This window comes from Myotis yumanensis, unplaced genomic scaffold (assembly GCF_028538775.1).
Source record: "Myotis yumanensis isolate MYYU_CA2020_CCGP unplaced genomic scaffold, mMyoYum1.0.hap1 SCAF_13, whole genome shotgun sequence".
In the NCBI taxonomy this organism is placed as follows: Eukaryota; Metazoa; Chordata; class Mammalia; order Chiroptera; family Vespertilionidae; genus Myotis; species Myotis yumanensis.
This window is the reverse complement of record NW_027223764.1, coordinates 24,105,199-24,121,316: the sequence shown is the minus strand read 5'-3', so window position 1 is coordinate 24,121,316 and position 16,118 is coordinate 24,105,199. Positions and strand designations below refer to the sequence as shown.

General features: G+C 37.1%; 1 protein-coding gene across 1 annotated transcript in view; it reads left to right on the top strand.

Annotated features, from left to right (window-relative positions):
- Positions 1–16,118, top strand: part of KIF11 (kinesin family member 11) — a 48,953-nt gene that overhangs the window by 18,809 nt on the left and 14,026 nt on the right. Inside the window, exons 10-16 of the mRNA XM_070432697.1 lie at positions 1,150–1,238; positions 3,366–3,453; positions 4,582–4,770; positions 5,397–5,604; positions 6,556–6,728; positions 9,478–9,603; positions 14,277–14,435. Of these exons, the coding sequence (XP_070288798.1) occupies positions 1,150–1,238; positions 3,366–3,453; positions 4,582–4,770; positions 5,397–5,604; positions 6,556–6,728; positions 9,478–9,603; positions 14,277–14,435 (1,032 nt within the window). The remainder of the gene's footprint in view (positions 1–1,149; positions 1,239–3,365; positions 3,454–4,581; positions 4,771–5,396; positions 5,605–6,555; positions 6,729–9,477; positions 9,604–14,276; positions 14,436–16,118) is intronic.

The window sequence follows — 16,118 nt, the reverse complement described above, 5'->3', positions numbered from 1 at the left end:
TTGACATGTTCTATTCTTTGTATTTTTCTGCATAGCTGGATTGTGAGGCTTCATAGATTTCAGTTTCATCTTATTTATGTACTTTTGGCAAAACTGGTTCTTAGGTGGTGGTATGTTCTCCCACCAGGAAGCACATGTCTGCTTCTTTATCTTTTTATTAAGAATCGATGATATTCAATGAGTTGATCCATTAGTTCTTTAAGGGTTGCAAAATGGTAATTTGCTAATTCAATTTTTCTTAAGTAATTGCTGGACTAACTCTATAATGAGGAACTTGCCTTCAGCTACCCTAGGGTATACTTCTGATAGAAAGGCAGGAAAAATGCTTCATTCATTTCCTTTATTTGACAGTTTTGAGAATAATGCATTGATTTTCTAGCTTGCTTTTTTTCTTTTCACCCAAGGATATGTTTTTTAATTAATTTATTTTTTTTAAAGAGAGAGAGAGGGAGACAGGAGAGGGAGTGAGGAAGGAGGGAAGAGAGCGAGAAAAGAGAGAGAGATAGTTGCCTCTTGGACAGGGAATTGAGCCCAAAACCTTTTGGTGTATGGGACAATGCTCCAACCAACTGAGCCACCTGGCCAGGGTGGTTTTCTAGCTTTCTTAATGTCATTATAAACTCATGGACTTAAAATCTTTGCGTTAATCCATTGTAGCTATTATCCTCAGGGATTATCAAATTGTTTCTCCTTTGACCTGTGGGAACTTCTCCCGGTGATTTCTTGAGCTCTTTTCATTATCATAAGCTTTTTTATCTTCATTTTTATTTTGTTTGACAAAATGTTCTAGGTTAATCTTGAATGTTTCTTGCCTCAACTCTAGAGTCAGATACTTCTCTAAAATACCCTGATGTGTATTTTTTTTAGTGTGAAATGCTACTTGAAGACCAACCTGGGTACTGGAGATTGTGTGGTGTTTTTTTCCAGAAGCCCATATTATTATAATGAGTAAATTTAAAGGCTTTTTGAAAGCTGTTGAAAGACTGTTCTGTACAGATTAATATTGAATGAAAAGTATGGCTATTATTTTTTTATCATACATTTTTATGATTTAAAAAAGATAAAAGGGCTAACTTTTTATATCGTCCCCAAACCAAATTTTAAAAAAGGTTGTTATGTATTGACACCTACAATATTCTTCTTGTGTAGGAATATACAGAAGAGATTGAGCGTCTGAAACGAGATCTTGCTGCAGCCCGTGAAAAAAATGGGGTGTATATTTCTGAAGAGAATTTTAGGTAAGCCATTAGCTATGGAAATTAATTTCCAAGAATAAGTATTTTCTGATAACAGGCTGTTGGAAGTAAAATTTAATTATTTGACAGTAAATAAAATCTTTATTTGTTGTTCTTTTTACAATGCTTGTTTTTCTTTTGATATTAACAAGTACTTATCAAACAGTTTAAAAAGATTTTGTATTAGCCCTAACCGGTTTGGCTCAGTGGATAGAGCGTCGACCTGTGGACTGAAGGGTCCCAGGTTCGATTCCGGTCAAGGGCATGTACCTGGGTTGCGGGCACATCCCTAGCAGGGAGTGTGCAGGAGGCAGCTGATCGATGTTTCTAACTCTCTATCCCTCTCCCTTCCTCTCTGTAAAAAATCAATAAAATATATTTAAAAAAAGATTTTGTATTAACCTCCCCCCCCCCCATTTATTTATTTATTTATTTAGAGAGAGTGGAAGGGAGAGGAGAGAGACATTGGGGTGGGGCACGAACCTGAAACCCAGACACATGCCCTGATTGGGAATCCAACCCATGTGAGGGCTGGCACTCTACCACTGAGCCGCACCGGCCAGGGCTATTTTTTATTTTTTAAATAATTACAGATTCATATGAAATTACAAGAAGAGTACAAAGAGGTCCCATGTATTTTCCATCCAGTTTCCCCAATTGATTACCTCTTAAGTAACTTTACTACATTATCAAAACTGGGAAATTGATATTGGTACAATGTATGTGTATAAATCTATCATTTTATCACGTTTGTATATTTGTGGAGTTCAGAACTATCATCTCAAAAATCTCCCGCTTGCTGACTCTTTATATTCATATCCACGTTCTTCTCCAATGATCCCTAACCTTCAGCAACCACTAATCTGTTCACTTTTTAAAACATTTTTTTAAAATGTATTTTATTGATTTTTACAGAGAGGAAGGGAGAGGGATAGAGAATCAGAAACACCGATGAGAGAGAAACAACGATCAGCTGCCTCCTGCACACCCTCCACTGGGGATGTGCCCGCAACCAAGGTACATGCCCTTGACCGGAATCGAACCCAGGACCCTTCAGTCTGCAGGCCGATGCTCTATCCACTGAGCCAAACCAGTTAGGGCTCTGTTCACTTTTTAAAGCCCTGGAGTAGTTTGTTCAAAGTAAAGTTAATCAAAAGACTGTTAGCACATACCTTGGTTGCAGGCTTGATCCCTGACCTTGGTTGTTGGGGTACCTGTGGGAGGCAACCAATCTCTCTCTCTTTCTCTCCCCCCCCCCCCCCACTCTCTCTAAAAAAAAATCAATGGAAAAATACCTTTGGGTGAGGATGAACAATAATAAAAAAGACTGTTAGAACTAATTCTCCTTTTGCACCTCAGTTCTAACTTTTCCTTTAATGAACAATATCTCCAGCTAATAATTTGAGGAAATTTGTACTCACAAAAGAATCTGTGCCATTTAGCACAATGTGGAATAGAAAATTGTTGGTAGCTATAAAGGAACTAGAAGATAAAGAATACAAAAGACAGCATTCACTTCTGAAACTTGCTAATGCTCAAGAAATCAGAGACCCATTAAAGTGGACCGGAGTTACCTGGTCCAAAATGATGTCAAGAGTGCTGAGACTGAGGATCTGCTCTAGAGAATAGTCCTTTGCTCTCCTGAGGATTTCTGTGGTGGTTTGATAGTGGCATGTGTGTTGAGGTGTATTTGGGTGTAGTAGGCAGTGAGAGGTGTAATTGCTCTGCCATACTTTAATCCTGTTCTCCAGTTTTGTGTCCTGTTTATGTTCTATATTCCTGATTACAGACACTCAGGTTGTATTCCCCCCTACCTCTTTTTTATGTGAGTTGTATTCCTCTGTTAGCTTCTTTGCCTCTCAAATTTTATATACACACATTTCTTCCCCTATGGGTAGGGATTCTCAGTTTCAAAACGGAGATAACAGGAAAACAACTTCAAACAAGGACAAAGAATACATTCATTTTTTGCGATATGTGTGTATTGCTTATTTGGCACTAGGCATCATTTTCATGATAGTGACAAATGGCAAAGCTGATGTGTAACTGCCACAATTGTGTTAGAATAAATTGTTTAGGAATTAGGAAAAAAAATGCTAATTGTTAAATTCATATTAAACTTTATTTCAGAGCCATGAATGGAAAACTAACTGTTCAAGAAGACCAGATTGTAGAATTGATTGAAAAAATTGGTGCACTTGAGGAGGAGCTAAGTAGGGTAAGCATTCCAAACAATATTGAATATTATGGAAAAAGCAAATATTTAAAGAAAATTTCAGAATGTGAGGGATCTATATTTTTAAGATTTTTTTCAGTATATGGGGCTGACCCATATACTATAAATAAGTTGTATCATAATTTTGTCACAATTGTAATGAAGAAACTATTTAAAAAAATTTTAAACTATTGATTGATTTTAGAGAGAGGAACTTGGGGAGAGAGACAGAGATATCGATTTGTTGTTCCACTTATTTATGTATTCATTGATTGAATCTTTTTTAAAATATGTTTTTATTGATTTTAGAGAGAGAGAATGGAGAGGGGGAGAGAGATAAAAATATAGATGAGGGAGAAACATGCAGGCTCGATCCCCAGTAGGGGGCATGCAGGAGGCAGCCGATCAATGATTCTCTCTTGTCATTGATGTTTCTCTCTCTCTCTCCCTCTCCCTTCCTCTTTGAAATCAATAAAAATATATATTAAAAAATAGTGAATGCTGCCTGACCGGTTTGGCTGTGTGGATAGAGTGTCGGCCTGCGGACTGAAGGGTCCCAGGTTCGATTCCAGTCAAGGGCATGTACCTTGGTTGCGGGCACACCCTGGGGGTGTGCAGGAGGCAGCTGACCGATATCTCTCTCTCATCGATGTTTCTAACTCTCTATCCCTCTCCCTTCCTCTCTGTAAAAATCAATAAAATATATTAAAAAAACAAACAAACAAACAAACAAAAACCCGTGCTGTTAAAAAAAAAATAGTGAATGTTGAGACATTTTCATTAATGTGTTTATCAGATGAGGGAATGGGATGTTGGGAGAAAACAGATGTTAAATAACTTAGATGTAAAGACCTGATCCTTTTGTGCCAACCTCATATTGGCAGTGTTGGATAAATCCCGAAGAATTAATACCACTACACTAGACCTGTTTTATTTGTTTTTAATTAACTTACAGGAAGAAACCAGATGCCATATAAAATGTGCTAACTAACCTACCTGGTAACTTACAACTTGTTACAATTTTGCATGGAAATAATTTGGTTCTTCTAATATATTATGAACTAGCCAGGTGTCTCACCAATCAGTTCAGCACTTTAATTCTTTAAAAAATGTTTAATGTATTAAATTTAGGTTACAGAATTATTCGTGGATAATAAAAATGAACTTGAGCAGTGTAAATCTGACCTACAAAATAAGACACAGGAACTTAAAACCACTCAAAAACATTTACAAGAAACTAAATTACAGCTTGTTAAAGAAGAGTATGTGTCGTCAGTTTTGGAAAGTACTGAGAAGAAACTTCATGATACTGCCAGCAAGGTTTGTCCTTTGTTTTGATTGTATTTGCATTGAAGAAATTAGCGAATGGGTAGAAGTAAATTACTTTGCTGTCTGTAGCATTAATTGTGAAATTCTATTATTCACTCCAAATTCACATTTCTGTCAACTTAAAAAATGTTATTTTATCTAAATTTTCCTCATTGGAGATGCTAGATTAAGGAAAAAGCTTCCAGAAGTTTTGAAAATAGAACATGACTTTAATATTCCTTATGGACATTTACAATAATGATGTAATACTTTTTTCTAAGGTCATGATTGAAGTTAATCAGTAATCAAGATTTTAGGACCTTCTAATGATGGAAGTTGTTGAAAGTATTTAATTTTTTATTAGGTATACTTTTGAGAAAATAGGAACGCATAATATGCAAAAAACTTGTAGGGCAGTATAATTACTATAATTGGCAAAATCAGTTTTCCTTGTCTAGATGGTAGGGGAAATAAACATTCTTAGGTTAATTAGCATGAGTTTAAAAATTTCTTCTGCTGCAATATGTAAAACTTTCAAGTTCTTAATAGGAGCAATCCTTATGTAGCACAGATACTTTTGTAGACGGCTTTTGTCATATCCATCTTATCAACTTTTATTTTTAAAAAATAATATATAGTTGCTTGACACAGTTGAAGAAACTACAAAAGATGTATCTGGTCTCCATTCCAAACTGGATCGTAAGAAGGCAGTTGATGAGCACAATGCAGAAGCTCAGGATATTTTTGGCAAAAATCTGAATAGCCTGTTTAATAATATGAAAGAATTAATAAGGGATGGCAGCTCAAAACAAAAGACCATGCTGGGACTTCACAAGACCTTGTTTGGTAAGTTCAAGCATTTCTAATGATTCTAATTGTTGTGTGTTTAGTGGGAGACTAATTTCAAAACTGATAGTTTAATATAAAAAAATTCAGGTGCCAGTGTCACTAGTTCTTCCAGTGCACACACTATGTTCAGACTAGAGGTTAATACTTTCACTGCCTTCAATTGAAAACAAATCTTACTTGGGCTGTTTTTTCCTGTTTTCTATAAAATAACATGTTTATTAAACAATAACTAAGTATATAAACTTTAGAAGTAAAAGTCCCTTTAACCCTGACCCTGTCCCATTCTCTATAGACACTGCTGTTAAATTTCTTGAGTTTCTCGAAATTTTCTGTCCATAAACATTTTGCATCTTTTTTCTTTTGAGAACATACATCTTGAATGTTTGCCGTATTGTCAGAATATGTTTATGTATCATTTTAACCAAACCATTATTGTTATCTTCATGGCAGGGGGGTTGCGAACCTCCTAAGTATTAGTTTATTTATTATGGAAGTATTATCCTTATTATAGAAAATTTGGGAGATGCAAAAATGTAAAAATTGTTTAAATCACCTAGAGTCTAGTCATTTTAAGCCAAATGCTATAAATTTTGTTTATTGATTTCTAGTTTATCTTTTCTTCTATAACCTCTTTTACCTATTGTAATACTGTATATTACTTTTAGTTAGAGATTCATTTTAGAGTGTTCTAGTTCTTTGTTTACTGTGAGTTATAGTTATGGGTCTGATAGACTACAGATTTGTCAACTGTTTATAGAATACTGTAGAACAAATATAATTTATACTTAAAATATTTCCTTGCTTATGTAGTAAGACACTTTTGTTAAGCTTATTTGTTATGACGAATTTCCACAACAGAGATATAGTTTTGCCAATCTCTTCGGGGTGGTTCAAACTGTATTTAAATATGTTAATGCTAAAGTTCACATCTTTTTTTTTTGGTTACAGGTAACCTGCTGTCTTCCAGTGTTTTTGCATTAGACACCATTACTACAACAGCACTTGGATCTCTCTCATCTGTTCCAGAAAATGTGTCTAAACATGTTTCTCAGATTTCTAATATGATATTAGAAGAACAGTCATTAGCAGAAGAAAGTAAAACTGTACTTCAGACATTGCTTGTTAGTAAATATTTTATTTTATTTTTTTAAATATATTTTATTGATTTTTTTACAGAGAGGAAGGGAGAGAGATAGAGAGTTAGAAACATCGATGAGAGAGAAACATCGATCAGCTGCCTCCTGCACACCTCCTACTGGGGATGTGCCCACAACCCAGGTACATGCCCTTGACCAGAATCGAACCTGGGACCTTTCAGTCCGTAGGCTGACGCTCTATCCACTGAGCCAAACCGGTTTCAGCGTTAGTAAATATTTTAAAGTATATTTGAAGGGTTACGTTTGCTAAGTCCTCAAAAACAATGTTAACTGTTCTTTCATCTTAGCTTTACTTAACACAGTGATAAACATCACTTTAAGAGAGTAGGTTTATATTTTAAAGACAAATCCTCCCCACTGTTTTTCTTTCCCAGAAAGAATACTTTCCAAATGCATATAATTAGCTTTGACAATTTTTTCAATTATATCTTGCAACATTACCACTTCTAATAACTCGAAAGGGTAGGTTTAGCTACAGATGAATTCAAGGGACCCATGGCCTGCCACCTAGCTCAGAAATAGTAAATTATTTTTCGGCTGGGTCCTGGAATCATCCTGCTGATGTTACATTGACTCAATCAGAAGGAGATATTAAGTGGTTAATTTAAAAACTACATTAATACAGAAATATGTGCAAGAAAAATAACTTAGAAGATAGAATTCTAGAACCACATAAAATAATTTGTGAGGTCAGATTGGTGTGATCAAGCCCTTCTAGGTTATAATTGTAAGGCTGTTTTTCATAGTTCTATAAAAGTCACTAATCTAATTATACTTTATTACCTCCTCCATACCTGATTTGTATTATACTCTTATTTTATAGTTGTATGATTTATCTAGGAAGTTCTTGGCCATATCACTTACTTTGTTTTCTTTTTTGTGTAGGCTCTCTGCCTCTCTTTTTGAGTTAAATAATATTGTTGAACATGATCCAAGTAGATGCTACAAATGTTAGTTGACACTCTGCCTAGATTCAATTCTTGTATGACATTTTTGATAGATTTCTTTAATCACCCAAGCTTGACAAAGTTAAAAGATACTGTTAATACTTAGTTATTTTTAAATATATATGTATGTGTGTGTGTATGTATATATATGTATATGTATATATATATACATACACACACATACATATATATATTCTTTTATTGATTTCAGAGAGGAAGGGAGAGGGAGATAGAAACATCAATGATAGAGAATCATTGATCAGCTGCCTCCTGCACGCCCCCTACTGGGGATTGATCCTGTAACCCAGGCATGTGCCCTGACGGAATCAAACTGTGACCTCCTGGTTCATAGGTCAAAGCTCAACCACCGAGCCACACTGGCTGGGCAATATTTAATTTTTAGAAATTGATTCGTTTACTAAGTGATCATCTGTATTTATTAATTCTTCTACCATGTTATAAACCAAGTCATAAGCATTGCTTGAGTCAGAGATGACTGCTGCTCACACAGAATAAGTTGAAATTGGAATGATAGTTCTTTCCCAAGGAATACCAGTAGCTTTTTAAGTATTTACTAATAATTTCTTTTCTTTTTATTTTTTTTACTGATCTCAAAGAGGAAGGAAGCGTGAAAGAGAGATAGAAACATCAGTGAGAGAGAATCATTGATCAGCTGCCTCCTGCATGCTCCCTACTGGGGATTGAGCCCACAACCTGGGCATATGCTCTGAAGGAATTGAACTGTGAACTCCTGGTCATAGGTCGATGCTCAATCACTGAGCCACGCTGGCTGGGCCTAATAATTTCTGTTACAGTTTCTCACCCTTGTCCTATTGAAAGGAGCTTACGTCAGAATATTTTTTTCCTTTTTGTAAAACTCTCAATGTACACTACATTTTCAGCTTCCCAAATGCCTTGACAAGAACAAGAACCTGACAAGTTCTTCTGATATAGTAGGATATAAATCTCAAGGTCTTCAAAGTTAAATACCTCCAGCCCAAAGTCTACTTTTTTTTTTTGCCCTTTTAGTTCTTAATTTTTTTTCTTTCTTTATTGATTTGAAAGCTATTTGATTTCAGCCTTCATGACTAAGAACCTAAATTACTTGGAATTTATTTTGTTAAACTGTACTTGGAATACTGAAATTGTATCAAATGACTATTATTTCCCCCTCTTCTGAATTCTTCTGACTTTCGTTGCATTAGACTGTTAGGAATCTGTTGTATGGTAAGTTGTCATTTTCTTAATCACTATAGGCAGGATTAAGTGATTTATGCAGAATATAAGCTCTGGAAACAAATAGGCCTCTAAAGCAGCGGTTCTCAACCTGTGGGTGGCGACCCCTTTGTGGGGGTCGAATTACCCTTTCACAGGGGTCGCCTAAGACCATAGGAAAACACATATATAATTACATATTGTTTTTGTGACTAATCACTATGCTTTAATTATGTTCCATTTGTAACAATGAAAATGCATCCTGCATATCAGATATTTACATTACGATTCATAACAGTAGCAAAATTACAGTTATGAAGTAGCAACGAAAATAATTTTATGGTTGGGGGTCACCACAACATGAGGAACTGTATTAAAGGGTCACAGCATTAGGAAGGTTGAGAACCACTGTTCTAAAGAATAGAAAATGGACACTTAGGATTTTAGTATGTGTGTGTTTAGTTTAAAAAGTAAGATATTTAACCAGATTTATGGAAGTGAAAATATTATTTTTCTTTTTAAAACTTGTTTGTTTTTATTTTTAAAACCAGAATGTACTTAAGACTGACCTTCTAAGTTCACTGGAAACAATTTTATCCCCCACTGTGTTGGCTATACTGAAAATCAATAGTCAACTAAAGCATATTTTCAAGACTTCACTGACAGTGGCTAATAAGGTAATAAATGTTGTTATTATCTCCAAATCAAATTGTTTTTTTTTTTAATTAAATCTTTATTGTTCAGATTATTACATTTGTTCCTCTTTTTTCCCCCCATAACTCCCCTCCTTCCAGCTCCCACCCCACCCTCCACCCTCACTCCCCACCCACTGTGTTCATCCATAGGTGCATGATTTTTGTCCAGTCACTTCCCTCATCTCCCACACCCCTTTTCCCCCCAAGAATAGTCATTCTATTCCCTTTCTATGTCCCTGATTCTATTATAATCACCAGTTCATTCTGTACATCAGGTTATTTATTCACTTGATTCTTAGATTCATTTGTTGATAGATGCATGTTTGTTGTTCATAATTTGTATCTTTACCTTTTTCTTCTTCTTCCTCTTCTTAAAGGATACCTTTCAGCATTTCATATAATACTGGTTTGGCGGTGATGAACTCCTTTAGCTTTTCCTTATCTGTGAAGCTCTTTATCTGACCTTCAATTCTGAATGATAGCTTTGCTGGATAAAGTAATCTTGGTTGTAGGTTCTTGGTATTCAGCACTTTGAATATTTCTTGCCATTCCCTTCTGGCCTGCAAAGTTTCTGTTGAGAAATCAGCTGACAGTCGTATGGGTATTCCCTTGTAGGTAATTGAGCCTCTTTCTCTTGCTGCTTTTAAGATTTTCTCTTTGTCTTTTGCTCTTGGCATTTTAATGATGATGTGTCTTGGTGTGGTCCTCTTTGGATTCCTTTTGTTTGGGGTTCTCTGTGCTTCTTGGACCTGTAAGTCCATTTCTTTCTCCAGATGGGGGAAGTTTTCTGCCATTATTTCTTGAAATAGGTTTTCAATATCTTGCTGTCTCTCATCTTCTGGCACTCCAATAATTCTGATATTAGACCGCTTAAAGCTGTCCCAGAGGCTCCTTACACTATCTTCACACTTTCGGATTCTTTTTTCATTTTGCTTTTCCAATTGGGTGTTTTTTGTCGAATCTTTGGTTTGATTCTTGTGCTCCTCTGGTCTGCTATTGGGTATAATATTCTTTATTTCAGTCCGTGTATGCTTACTTTCTAATTTCTTTATCGTAGCATCGAGGGTCTCATTAGTTTTCGTGAGGCTCTGCACAAATTTATGGCAAGCCCTCAAAATTGCGATTCTTAGCTCCATATCCTCCATTTCTGTCATGTTTTTTTGTCTCCGCATCTTTTATGCTTTCTTGGTGCACCCCCTTGTGGTCTCTGTGCACAGTCTTGTTCTAGCGAAGCCTTAATTGTTGTAGTTAACACTAGAGGGATTTGACCACCAGGCCGACTGGCTATAGGAATCAGCTGTATGGAAAAGTCTGCCTTCTGGGGAGGCGCTAATCCAGCCTTTGCCTGAGGCGATCGGCAAATGGCTGTGCGCAGGGTTTGGGCGGGGCGGGCTCAACAGGGCGGGCGGAGGGAGCAGTTATGGCCGCGCTCAGTCCCGTTCCCAGAGGCTCTGCTTCTCAGAACCCCGGCAGCCGCTGCAAAGCTCGGAGAGAAAGCTGCCCTCAGGTTCCAACTGATGCCGGATAATCCCGCTTCTCCCGTTTGAGTCTGGGTCCCTAGAGACTCGCCCGGATCTGGAGCCCAGAGTCTGAGACTCACTCCCGACAGAAAACGACAACCGCGCCCTCAGCCACCAGCCCGCTTTGCGCGCGCACCTCGGTACCTTTGTATTTTCCACACTGCGCCGCCTCTGAGCCTCGATTTGCTGTTCTCTTTCCTTCTAGTTGTAGAGTCTCTCTTCAGCCAGCCTTCCTGTTGTTCTGGGTGATGTCCGTTCCATCTTTTAGTTGTATTTTTGAAATGGTTGTTTGCGGCAGCGGTCTCCGGTGTTTACCTACGCCGCCATCTTGGTCTCCTCTCTCAAATTGTTGTTTAAGACAAAAATTATCTGAAACCACACCTGGAGATTTACATGTAAAATCCATGCGTTCTGAGAAGGAATCTAGAGGAGGGAGGAGATAAAATACTCTCTGCCATTGATGTAGTCAGCAGAATGATGGCTAAGAAAGATTAGAGGGAATGATAAAGATAAATGTTTAAGTTGGCAAAGTAACATATAGCATGCTATCATATGGTGGGTGAGGAAGATAACGCATCTATACATGTATGCATATACGCCTCGTTATACATAAAATGTCTGGAAGTATTTATAAATGGTAGTACTCATCTCAGGTGGGAATGGGACGGGGGTTCTAGAAGCTGGACAGAAAAAGGGACTTTGCACACTGTTTTCTACCTTTTCTATTTTGTATGTATTAAACTTATTTTTTTAATTTAAGAAAGTAATTAATTATCTTTCTTCAAAGATAGAAGATCAGAAAAAGGAAATGGATGGCTTTCTTTTTTTTTTTTTTTTTTTTTTTTTTTTTTTTTTTAATTAAATCTTTATTGTTCAGATTATTACATTTGTTCCTCTTTTTTCCCCCCATAACTCCCCTCCTTCCAGCTCCCACCCCACCCTCCACCCTCACTCCCCACCCACTGTGTTCATCCATAGGTGCATGATTTTTGTCCAGTCACTTCCCGCATCTCCCACACCCCTTTTTCCCCCAAGAATAGTCAGTCCATTCCCTTTCTATGTCCCTGATTCTATTATAATCACCAGTTCATTCTGTACATCAGGTTATTTATTCACTTGATTCTTAGATTCATTTGTTGATAGATGCATGTTTGTTGTTCATAATTTGTATCTTTACCTTTTTCTTCTTCTTCCTCTTCTTAAAGGATACCTTTCAGCATTTCATATAATACTGGTTTGGCGGTGATGAACTCCTTTAGCTTTTCCTTATCTGTGAAGCTCTTTATCTGACCTTCAATTCTGAATGATAGCTTTGCTGGATAAAGTAATCTTGGTTGTAGGTTCTTGGTATTCAGCACTTTGAAAATTTCTTGCCATTCCCTTCTGGCCTGCAAAGTTTCTGTTGAGAAATCAGCTGACAGTCGTATGGGTATTCCCTTGTAGGTAATTGAGCCTCTTTCTCTTGCTGCTTTTAAGATTTTCTCTTTGTCTTTTGCTCTTGGCATTTTAATGATGATGTGTCTTGGTGTGGTCCTCTTTGGATTCCTTTTGTTTGGGGTTCTCTGCGCTTCTTGGACCTGTAAGTCCATTTCTTTCACCAGGTGGGGGAAGTTTTCTGCCATTATTTCTTGAAATAGGTTTTCAATATCTTGCTGTCTCTCATCTTCTGGCACTCCAATGACTCTGATATTAGACCGCTTAAAGCTGTCCCAGAGGCTCCTTACACTATCTTCACACTTTCGGATTCTTTTTTCATTTTGCTTTTCCAATTGGGTGTTTTTTGTCGAATCTTTGGTTTGATTATTGTACTCCTCTGGTCTGCTATTGGGTATAATATTCTTTATTTCAGTCCGTGTATGCTTACTTTCTAATTTCTTTATCGTAGCATCGAGGGTCTCATTAGTTTTCGTGAGGTTCTGCACAAATTTATGGCAAGCCCTCAAAATTGCGATTCTTAGCTCCATATCCTCCATTTCTGTCATGTTTTTTTGTCTCCGCATCTTTTATGCTTTCTTGGTGCACCCCCTTGTGGTCTCTGTGCGCAGTCTTGTTCTAGCCAAGCCTTAATTGTTGTAGTTAACACTAGGGGGATTTGACCCTCAGGCCGGCTGGCTATAGTAATCAGCTGTGCGGAAAACTCTGTCTTCTGGGGAGGCGCTAATCCAGCCTTTGCCTGAGGCGATCAGCAAATGGCTGTGCGCAGGCTTTGGGCGGGGCGGGATCAACAGGGCGGGCGGAGGGAGCAGTTATGGCCGCGCTCAGTCCCGTTCCCAGAGGCTCTGCTTCTCAGAACCCCGGCAGCCGCTGCAAACCTCGGAGAGAAAGCTGCCCTCAGGTTCCAACTGATGCCGGATAATCCCGCTTCTCCCGTTTGAGTCTGGGTCCCTAGAGACTCGCCCGGATCTGGAGCCCAGAGTCTGAGACTCACTCCCGACAGAAAACGACAACCGCGCCCTCAGCCACCAGCCCGCTTTGCGCGCGCACCTCGGTACCTTTGTATTTTCCACACTGCGCCGCCTCTGAGCCTCGATTTGCTGTTCTCTTTCCTTCTAGTTGTAGAGTCTCTCTTCAGCCAGCCTTCCTGTTGTTCTGGGTGATGTCCGTTCCATCTTTTAGTTGTATTTTTGAAATGGTTGTTTGCGGCAGCGGTCTCCGGTGTTTACCTACGCCGCCATCTTGGTCTCCTCTCTCAAATTGTTGTTTAAGACAAAAATTATCTGAAACCACACCTGGAGATTTACATGTAAAATCCATGCGTTCTGAGAAGGAATCTAGAGGAGGGAGGAGATAAAATACTCTCTGCCATTGATGTAGTCAGCAGAATGATGGCTAAGAAAGATTAGAGGGAATGATAAAGATAAATGTTTAAGTTGGCAAAGTAACATATAGCATGCTATCATATGGTGGGTGAGGAAGATAACGCATCTATACATGTATGCATATACGCCTCGTTATACATAAAATGTCTGGAAGTATTTATAAATGGTAGTACTCATCTCAGGTGGGAATGGGACGGGGGTTCTAGAAGCTGGACAGAAAAAGGGACTTTGCACACTGTTTTCTACCTTTTCTATTTTGTATGTATTAAACTTATTTTTTTAATTTAAGAAAGTAATTAATTATCTTTCTTCAAAGATAGAAGATCAGAAAAAGGAAATGGATGGCTTTCTTAGTACACTGTGTGACCATCTACATGAACTACAAGAAAATACAATTTCTTCCTTGGATGAATCACAGAAGCTATGTGAAAATTTAATGGAAGAACTAAAGACAATAAAGAAAACCCATTCACAGGTATTTTATTTAGGTGATGTGGGGAGTGTAAAAAAGAAAATTTTATGATCTTTAACTTGATAATCCCTGTTATACAATATGAATGCTTTATAACTATTTTAGAAACCTGAAAATACCAAAGCCACTATTGCTCATAACAGTAATTAATATAAAAGAATTGAGAGTACTTTTATTGATCAGTTAATATTTGAGGATTTGCTACATGAAGCATTTTGAATGAGCCTGCATGTCTAAATTATAACTTGATAAATTATTTTTTTGTGTGGTAACATGTATAGTTACTTTCATAAACTATGCCCTGCTCTCCTCTTACAATTTCTGTCCCCTCAGTGTCAGACATTTAAATTGTAATAAATTAATACAGTTCTTAATTTTTATTAGTTGATTATAAATGTAATTCATAATTTATTGTCCTCCAGGTAAACTATTCCTTACAGTAAAGAATGTCTAAACTTTTATTAAGCAAAGTTATTACTGCATCGCAGAACTCTTTGGTCAGTAAAACTGTTGACATAATGTAGTGGGTAGTAAAGGATTCCTTTTAGAGGGGAAAGTGAGGGAGGGGGAATTCATATCCATATCACCAAAAATGAGAAGAATAATATATCCAAGATTTTTAGCTAAGAAATAAAGCAACTTTAAAATTATATTATTCAGTTTCTTAATTGATACTAATGAAATTTAGCAGAGACATGATTACTGTCAGAAATTAGTAAAAATCATAGTTCACATTTATTGAACAACTTACGTGTTTAATCTTTCCCATCAGTATAAATACGGGCTTTATTACCAGCCCAGTTTTCTAATGAGGAAACAAAGAGCCCTCACAAGCATTAAGCAGTATTTTTTAAAATATATTTTTATTATTGATTGCAGAGAGGAAGGAAATGGGAGAGAGAGATAGAAACATCCATGATGAGAGAGAATCATGGATCGGCTGCGTCCTGCAAGGCCCCCACTGGGGATCGAGCCCACAACCCTGGCCTGTGCCCTGATCAGAATCGAATCTGGGACCTTTCAGTTCACAGGCCAGTGCTCTATCCACTGAGTCAAACCGGCTAGGCGGGCATGAATCAGTATTTAGATCATCCTACAGTGGTGCTGGTGGTGATTATATTGCCTGAAAGGCATTTATTTTTGAGGGGATCTTCTGTATATTTCTTGAATATATTCCGGCAATTTGAAATTGCAGCAATTTCTTATACCCTCAGCATAGGGAATTTACCTTACACCTGCCTAGAATTTTTTAGGCATATATTCTAAGGTACATCAACTCTTTATAAATTAACTGTTTTGAAATGTTTAAAATTAGTAATCAAATGTTTAAAAACAAACAAAATACCTATGATCTGAAAAGTATTTTAGCATGGATGGTTTGATTTCCCTGTTTAAGGAAGCAAGTTTACTAAGTGAGCACTAACAAAACAATTATGTAAAACTCTGAACACCTATTTATATATAAGTAAATCTGATAATACCTGCATTTCCCTCTACTCTGAGACTAGTAAAAATACTGGCAGACTTTATTCATAATCACAGTGTTAGATATGTTTTTATCAGCTGATGTCTTATTCAAAGATGGACTGAACAGTGAATAAGGCTGGGTGCCTTTTCAACTCTTCCTTGGTTTTTACTACAAGTCCTTAGCATGTTGTGAGCCTATAAGAGCTTGTTTTTAAAGAT